The 8,785-nt window shown below is 48.8% G+C and overlaps 1 protein-coding gene across 1 annotated transcript in view; it reads right to left on the reverse strand.

Moving 5' to 3' along the window:
- Positions 1-329: 329 nt before the first annotated feature.
- The window catches only part of Baalc (BAALC, MAP3K1 and KLF4 binding), a 52,022-nt gene continuing 43,566 nt past the window's right edge, over positions 330-8,785 (reverse strand). The window contains exon 3 of the mRNA XM_005367540.3: positions 330-2,452. Within this exon, the coding sequence (XP_005367597.1) occupies positions 2,342-2,452 (111 nt within the window). The 3' untranslated portion in view covers positions 330-2,341. The remainder of the gene's footprint in view (positions 2,453-8,785) is intronic.

Here is an 8,785-nt window from a genome sequence, read left to right on the forward strand (position 1 = left end):
TGGCTCAGTTTCGGGGTACGTGACAGCTCCCCCTCTAAATGACTGAGTCTTTCAGCTATGCTGGACATTCTGAGACAGGCACCATGAGTGGATGGGAAAGCACCGATCTTGTGGTTGGCTTTCCTGTCTGGCATCCCAGGCAATGCCTATAAATAAATACCTCTGCAGGTGTAAGCTGGAGCTGATTGCATTCCCTTTCCCGCAGTGCATGAGGCTGTGTGAAGGACGCACAGGAATCACTTCTGTAAAACACCTTTGCTTAAAAGAAAAATCCTACACAGCTGCGCATACAGACTTAAGGTTCCAGTAAAGAGTCCGTAACAACCCACATATGTTTGAAATTAATGACTTTATTGACACAAACTTCGAAATGGAAAATGTTATCCAATAGGATAGTAAGAATCAGTTCCTGTCTTAAAAATTGCCAGATGGAAATCTCAACGCCGTGGCCAGACCATCGGCCCTCCCTCCGGCTCTTCTTCTCTGAAGCGAGGATGCTCTATATGCAGAGGCAACTTTTGCAGATGGTAAATTCCAAACAGCGTGCATCAGTGAACCGAGGCAAACACAGAGTTGGGAGGAGAAGCTGGCCTCAGCCCGTGGCTGACAGCCCATCAGCTGGGGAAGCAGCGTGTCAAAACACAGCGCACATGCCCTGGAGAGCAAGCCCTTGAGCTCGCAGGACCGCACCGCTGCCAAGCTGGCAGCAGGAAGCCCACAGAGCGGTGTCACGAGGACACAGGAGTCACGGGGCTTGCTTTTGTTTTATTAGTTAAATTGTCAGAACATGAAGTTCCCTAAAAGCCCTTTGATAAGGAGTCAAGATGAGAGAGGTTTGGGGAAACTGTGGGGTATACGGCAAAGGCATGGATAGAGATCAGGAAAACACCTACACCTGCGACTGCCAGAGAGTTACCTTTAACCTAAGGCTGAGACTCCACTGCAGTAATTGGCCCTGGGCCGTAGCGTCCAATTCGGTCTCCTGAGTATCAAGCTCACCCACAGAGTCAGAAGATGGTGTCGTGACTGCCCAGACTCCAAATCCTCCCACGTCTGTTACCATAGCCAGCACAAGGTTGGCAGTGAATGTTTAATGCTAACTAAGATGCAGTCTACCATTCTACCTGGGTCAGAGAAATAATACCGGAGAAAGGAGTGGACGGACACTCACATATTAGTCTGTTGAGCATACTTCTCTTGGCCTGTGTGGTATAAACACGTCATCAGCTGCTAAATGTGCAGTTTGTTGGTGCAGCTTGATGCACCTCGGACTGCACCTTGCCTAAGCCCCAGCACGTTAACAGGCCCCTCAAACTCGTGCTCCGTTATCCTGTGCAGGAAGATGTTATTTCAGAATGCTGGACAAAATATTCCTCTCCCGGAATCCTTTCACTTGGCTGCCTGTTTTCTTATGTCAACATGAATATACGTCAACCACGTTCTGGCTTCCAAAACTAATTATTTTACAGAAACCTTAGTCCTTGGGGCTGTATGCAGACAGGCCACAGGGGCATCACGTGCGCCACCGTGTCTTCCTAGGTCACTTCCCTCCCATGAGCGGTATCCAGTCTTGGATTACAATTGTGCTTGACCTGACTGGAGGTCATGAGAATAAAAGGGAACCGGAAAGCTATGAGGAAAAGCCACACGTAGCTAGGTCCCAGGGGGCTGGCAGGTTGGATGTGATGGCCACAGACATCGCAATATTCTGGTTTGGAGGCCAGTGTCCAGATGCCAGTCTGGGAGGCCTTTCCAGGTAGACGATGAACTGGCGTGACTGTCCCAGACACCTCTCACAGACACTCTGCGGGCCCTGGTGGCATCTACATGTGCCACTGGGGGGATCCATCTATCTCAAACTGAGTTTTTCTGGTTTTTTCGGGTTTTCTATTTCTGGGTTAGAGTTGGATGAGAGCCAGCTCCACGGTGGAAACAGTAAGTTTTGTGAGAGCTGTTCTTACAAAGGAGGAAAGCAGGGGCCTGTTGAAGACCACCCCAGGAAATCTACTACTCCTGCGTGTCTGTGTCACTCACAGACACATGAATTTCACCATGGCTACCATGGCTAACCAGGCTACAGAAGCTGCAAAAGGGAAAAACAAACCACATTTTGACAATTTCAGAACATATTTCGGAACTTTTCCATCCCCCCCCCCTTTTTTTTGCATGTGATAAACAGGAAGCTGAGAAGGCCCTCACAGCACAGGTGGCTGTGTGTTGCCTGGTCAAGCCACCACTACAGATATGCAAAGGAAACCATGTTTAGCAAGCGACACTTCCTCCTCAAGATTCTTTGACTGGGCTCCACAAAGAGTTCATCTGCTCCTACGTCCAGGCACTGCTAGTCCATGCAGTTCTTTGGGGTTCTTTTACTTCTGTCCATCTGTCGGATATTCTCTGTAACGTTAATCGTGACTTCTTTTGCAGACATTCTCTTGGCATCCCTTTTAACCTGTGAAAAAAGTTGAAAACAGTAAATTCAGTTCCTGTCAAATATCCAGAGTTCATCTCTTTGTGTTAACTTCTTGAGATGATACAGAGAGGCAGGGGAATGACCTATAAAGACTCATACATGTAAGGCCCTCTTCAGAGGTTTTCAGTGCTCCATAAAAGCACAAACATTGCACACATGAACGAGGGTAACATGCAGTGCCTTGATACATGGCTATTCTCAGAGGCTTCTCTGTTGACTCTCAAGGGAACACAGGGGCCTGGATAAGATGTGCCCATGAAACACGGGTGAATGAATGAATTCACTAGGATTAAAGGGAAGTAAGAACATTGTCACAGTTGGTCTTAGTGGCATGGTTAAGGTTTTGAGATTCGGGGTCAGATTTGGCTCAAACACAAGCTATGTAGTTCCACGGGGCAGACATTTCTAACTTCACCAGTTTGGGACTTCCTGGTCTGTGAAGTGGGGGGAATATTATCTACCTCATATGACTTTTGTAAGCATTAAATAAGGTAACACATGTATAACATCTGGAAGAGTGCCTGTTATTAAATACAGAAAAATCACAAAACAGAATTGTCTAGTTTTAGGTGAAGACAGACCCCTGATGAAAGTCCAGAATTAACCTTAGACAAAAAAGCATTAACTAAACTGTAGGTTTTAAAACATGTTCCCATCCCTCCCCCCCCCCACTTCCCATAAAGTGAAAGTAAGTTTGATTGGGGAGCAGATCCCGGAAAATGGCAGTGAGTGCAAAATGACCCTACAAGTCGTATGTCCCTGACTTCCATTCCAGGAGGATCTGCTGGCCAGTGACAGCTGGGGGACAGGGAACATCCAGAACAGAGCCCCTAGCTGTCCTGGCAGGGGTGACCTCAGCTTCAAGGAGCCACCTTATCTAAGCTTGCGCCCTTCTCTCTAGAGAACAGCTGTTCAATGTCGGAGGAAAGAGATACAAGCACCAGATCATCACAGCCCAAGCCAGCCCAGCTCTGGCAAGCGGTTCGTCCCCAGAGCCCCCAACGACGGTCAGCATCCCTCCGTCTGCTTCTGTTTCCAGCTCTCCCGTCCCCACCACATCCTATTGGCACTTCCTGATGAATATCCCGTACAATGACAGGTCACATCTGCTTCCTGACACACAGTCTCAGACCATGCAGGAATGGTGTAACAACCTGAGAATCTCACCCATTTTCCATACCACATGGGTCCTCAACACAAGCCATCCATGTCAGCTGAAGCACATCCCAGAAACGGCAGATTCTTGCAGCACCAGAACAAGCACACCGTTCTATTGAGTTCTATTTGTAAATGATAGCTAAGGCTCTCGTAAGTAGCATGAACCCCGTGTGCTTGTGATAGATACTGCTGGTGTCTTCCTCTGGACCCTTCTCAGAAGATGCATAAAGCTCCCAGTTGCTCATTCCTGGATGATAATGAATCACCATCACCTTTTTAGTTTGGTTTTGTTTTTACAAAGCTTTACCCTCACCTGGTTGGTGCCAATACTCTGGAGGTGCCAGAGGGGTTACACCTTATTCCCGGGGATACAGAATTCTAGCCCTCTTGCTTCACAGGGCAACAAATACAATGGCACCTATACCCCACAGCTCCTAGCATGGGAATCAAAGCGAGATTGTACTACATCTGCTCAACAAAACTCATGTACTTGCTGGACCTGAAACTCTAACCTGACCTGCTTCCTGTTTGCATCTACCAGTTTCGTGAGGTACAGTTATAATCTTGGGCTCTGCTTCTAGGGAGCCAGACTTAAAATAATTGTTTTGGTAACTCCAGTGTTCAAGGACAGCTTCAGTTCTTTCATCTTTAATCTTACCTACCAATTTTAAAAGACCAAATTTCATTATCTCTATTGTAATATCCCCAGTGCCTAGCACAGTACTGAGACAGAGCAAGCACCCAAGTTTAACTTTGGCCGGCTGGCTGGCTGGCTGGCTGGCTGGCTGGCTGGCTGGATGGATGGATGGATGGTGCATGATTTGATAAGTGGATGGGTGGGTGGATAGATTTGTGGGTGGTCAAGGGTGGGAACCCATGATACACATGTGGACACTTGAGGAAGTTGGGGCTCTCCTTCCGCCATGTGGGCCCTGGACATGGAAAGTCAGATGAGGCTGGAGAGCAAGTGCCTTTACCCACTGAAGCCACCTCACCAGCCTAGAAAAGGACATTTCCAATTTTTTAAAGACTATCTGGAGGCTGATACATCAGCCCAGGGAAAGTGCCAAACCTTTCATTCCCGTGAGGACATCAGACTGGTAACTACTGCAGTCTAGTTACAACTTTGAAGCTTTAGATTCTTTTGCCTTGAATGTGAAATGTCTCCCATTGGCTCCAAGGTTTGGTCCCCTGCTGCTGGTGCTGTTTTGGAATGTTCTTGAACTTTTAGGAGGAGCCATCTCCTGAGAGGAGGTGTCTTACTGGGGGGAGGTCTTGAGATTTTAGAGCACAGCTCTAGTTCTGTCTGTTCCCCGCCTCCAGACCACGGACAGGGTATAACCAGTCACCTGGGGCTTCCACCATGGTGATCATATCCCTCAAACTGTGAGCTGACACAGTCTCTTCAAACTCCAAGCCCAGATTAAGCCCTTCCTTCTCTCGCTTGCTTTTGTCAGATATTTTGCAGCAGCCATGAGAAAAGTGATTGTTACAAACTCTAAGCCTAAGTGAGAGGAAAGGGGGAAACTATAATGTCAGGCATTTTCCATTTTCTCTTCTTTGATAAGTTACAGATATATACAGGAGAGTTAAACCCCTTTGTCTCTTAGGATCACTTTGTAGGAATAGATTTACCCCCTCTGATGTGGTTTTCAGCCAGCCAAGCCTTTCCCACCCCTCTTTTAACAAGGAAAAAATAAGTGTCTGTATTGTAATTACTGCTTTAAAAAAAAACCTCACACTTCCGTTTGATGAGGAGAGAGACCTACTTGGCACCCTCCCATCTCACAGCTAGCTGGTAGTGCAGCCAGTCCTCCACTTCTCTGCCACCACTGACTCTCACTAATGGGCCACCTCCTGTTTCTCACCCATCCTGACAGCTTATTTTATTCTTGTCTCATTTTCATTTCTGTAGGTCCGGAACCCTGTGAGTCACAGCTTTGAGTCCCCTTGACACGGCCTCTTTAATTAAGAGTCATTTGCTGGCTGCCATTCTCCGGGGTAGCCAGGTAGACTGCGGTGACGTCTTGGCAGCCTCTAACCCAGATGGACTTGTCTCTCTTGGGGTTCAGAAGTCCCTGATCCTGCTCATCCCCTGTGGTGGGGCAAGGACAGGTTGGAGGCTCCGCCTGGACTCAAGATGGCAGCGCAAGATTTGCTCAGCTTCTTCTCGGTTCCACCCAAATGGAAACAGAGATGTTCTTGGCTTAGCTCGGACTAGCACTGTGGGATCTAGCTCGGTGCCAGTCCCATGGTGGACCAGGCACACGCAGACAGACTTTCAGAAAGCAAAGGAAAGGTACAGTGACACACACCTTTAATCCTAGCACCTGAGAAGGTGTGGGCTGGAGGACCAGGAGTTCAAGGATATACTCAGCCGCTTACTGAAGTCAAGGCCATTTTAGGATGCATAAGATTTTGTCTCCAAAACCAGAGTGAAGAGGGAAGGGGTACAGAAAGCAGGAGAGAGAGCTCCCAGGCACAGAACCTGTCGGTCCTGCCTAAAAGCCCTAGAAGTTCCCCGCTGGCTTCAGTTATGTAAATCATTGATTGTTCCTTATATCTCCTTTGGAGCAATGTGCTTGTTCGCACATCAGGGCATCTGAAGGCATTCGGGCTGATGCGGTTTGCTGAGGACAGTGGCCTGTAGGTGATAATCCAAAAGAAAGATGGTGGCTCCAAGTCCCACATGCTGATGAACTCTGCTCAAGCTCACAATGACTCCTCCAACACTGTGATTTAGGTACTGAAGGAAAAGGCATGAGCTTGGGAGGCCATAGCACAGCTCACTGCATCCTGCTGGATGGGCCTCTGTTTTCCCAGGTCAGGAAGAACACGTAAGCTTTCAGAGTCATGGGAGTTAAAAACAATGCCATATAGCCCGGCCAGTGGTGGTGCATGCCTTTAATCCCAGCACTTGGGTGGCAGAGGCCAGTGGATCTCTGTGAGTTCAAGGCCAGCCTGGTCTACAGAGTGAGTTCCAGGACAGCAGGGGATGTTATACAAGGAACCCCTGTCTCGAGAAAACCAAATCAAACCAAACAAACAAACAAATAAAAAAAAAACAATGACATATATAGTGTCTGGCACATAGTAGGCCAGGCATGTTAGTTCCTCTCCCTTTCTTCTCAGAGGATTAGAGAGCAGGGCCTTGCAGGCTGCACGGCAAGGCCTTAGACTTCTGTCAGATTTCCGCTAAAGAAATCTCTAGTCCCCAAAGTCCATGGGTTTTAGAGCATTAACCTGGGGTTAATCAGGGGATGCTCCAACTCCATGAGAGGCCAGCTGCTAGCCTTTCACAGCAGAGCAGACCTGCTTTGACCTAACCTACTGGGCTTCGCTAAGGGTCACAAGGACGCCTTGCTTTTCCCCTATGAGCCTCAGGGGAGATGATCTCTGGGATGGTCACAGAGATGCCTCGACACAGTGACGCTAGAGCAGAGCTGGTGTCTGGGATGGGGGGTGGGGGAGAGGGGAGCCCCGCCCCCTTTAATCTCAGTGAGCTGCTAGGTTAGTCTCACTCAACCAGCATGTGGTTATGAGCACCGAGCAGGTGCATTAAACCCTAAGAGGATCGGAAAGTCAAAGGGAGAACATAATGAGTAAGGAGGGCTGTGGCCAGAGCACCTTCTAACTGAACTGGTTTTGCTGCAGGCCAAATCGCTACAGAAACTTCTCACAGGGCTATAATAGATCCCTTCCTTTTTCCCAGGCATGGGCTGCTCAGAGCTCCCAAGTGCCCTAGGGACAGCCTTCCCTCTGGTTCCCCCCCCCCCCCCCGTGGTTCCATCTGTTCCCTCCCTCCATGTAGCTTCCTGCTTCTGTTTTCCTAAGAGAGATTCCTCCCAAGCTCTTCCATGATGCCCTCACTTTACCATAGTCGGAGAGAAACCCCAAGCTGACCCTTTTCTTTGAACTCTGTAGGGCTTCACCCCTTCTTCCTATAGGAGGCCACACATTGCCACCATTGTAGGCCAAACTCTGGGGGTGGAAACTTCTGTAGCAAGTCCCTTAGCCGAGAATTAATCCAGACAATGGGTGAGTCCATTAGCGTCTGGTCACTTTGCCAAGAACAATAAAGCTTTGGAGCTTTGGAGACATGAAAGTCTAGTGGGCAGCCAGCCACATGCCGAGTCTCCGTGATGAGAGCTGTGTTCAAGTGGCGTTTCTACCTCTGACTAATATCTGAGGGGGTTTGGTTTGGTTTGGTTTCGCTTAGATTTTTTTCCCTCTGTGTATTTATGCCCCTGCCGAGGTCAGAAGAGGGCGTCAGATTCCCTGCGACTGGAGTTACACATAGCTGGAGGGGTAAGGGTGGGAGCGGGGAGTGGGCATGCATGGGAGCAAGTGGGCATGCTCTGTAAACACTCTAACTGATCAAGAGGCCATTCTAGTCAACAAAACGGGGAAGCCAGTGTTGTTCAAACTTCGAGAGCCTGATCCCACGTAGTTTATTTTAGACATGTTTAAGCACAGCACAATCCGGTGAGTTTCAATCCTGAGTGCCCCATAAAACCTAGAGCATGACTACACTGAAACTCTCTGTAAAGTGCATGTGGCATCATGTGTAAACACGGTTCTCTAGATCGGCTGAGAAAACAAGCTCAAGATAAGGGTCTCGGGTGTGGGGGGCGCATCCAGTGTGGTCTTGGCCACGCAGACAGTGCAAAGGTTGCCAGGCCATCAACCGTGTCCACTCCCAACCTTCTGGGCAGGAAACAGATGATACATCTCTCCCTTTGAAGAGACAACCCTGCATGTTTTACATTCCTGGTTCTCCTAGTGTTGATCTCTGGGCATAGACACTCTGTACCTCACACAGTGGTAAAGCCACCATGTGGGTACTGGGAACTGAATCTCAGTTCCCTGGAAGTACAACAAGTGCTCTTGACTGCTGGGCCATCTCTCCAGCCCCAGTGGAGAGGTGTGTGTGTGTGTGTGTGTGCTTGTGTGTGTGTATGTGCTTGTGTGTGTGTGCTTGTGTGTGTGCTTGTGTGTGTGTGCTTGTGTGTGTGTGCTTGTGTGTGTGTGCTTGTGTGTGTGTGTGTGCTTGTGTGTGTGTGCTTGTGTGTGTGTGCTTGTGTGTGTGTGCTTGTGTGTGTGTGTGCTTGTGTGTGTGTGCGTGCGCTTGTGTGTGTGTGCGTGTGTGTGTGC

This window comes from Microtus ochrogaster, unplaced genomic scaffold (assembly GCF_000317375.1).
Source record: "Microtus ochrogaster isolate Prairie Vole_2 unplaced genomic scaffold, MicOch1.0 UNK19, whole genome shotgun sequence".
NCBI lineage: Eukaryota > Metazoa > Chordata > Mammalia > Rodentia > Cricetidae > Microtus > Microtus ochrogaster.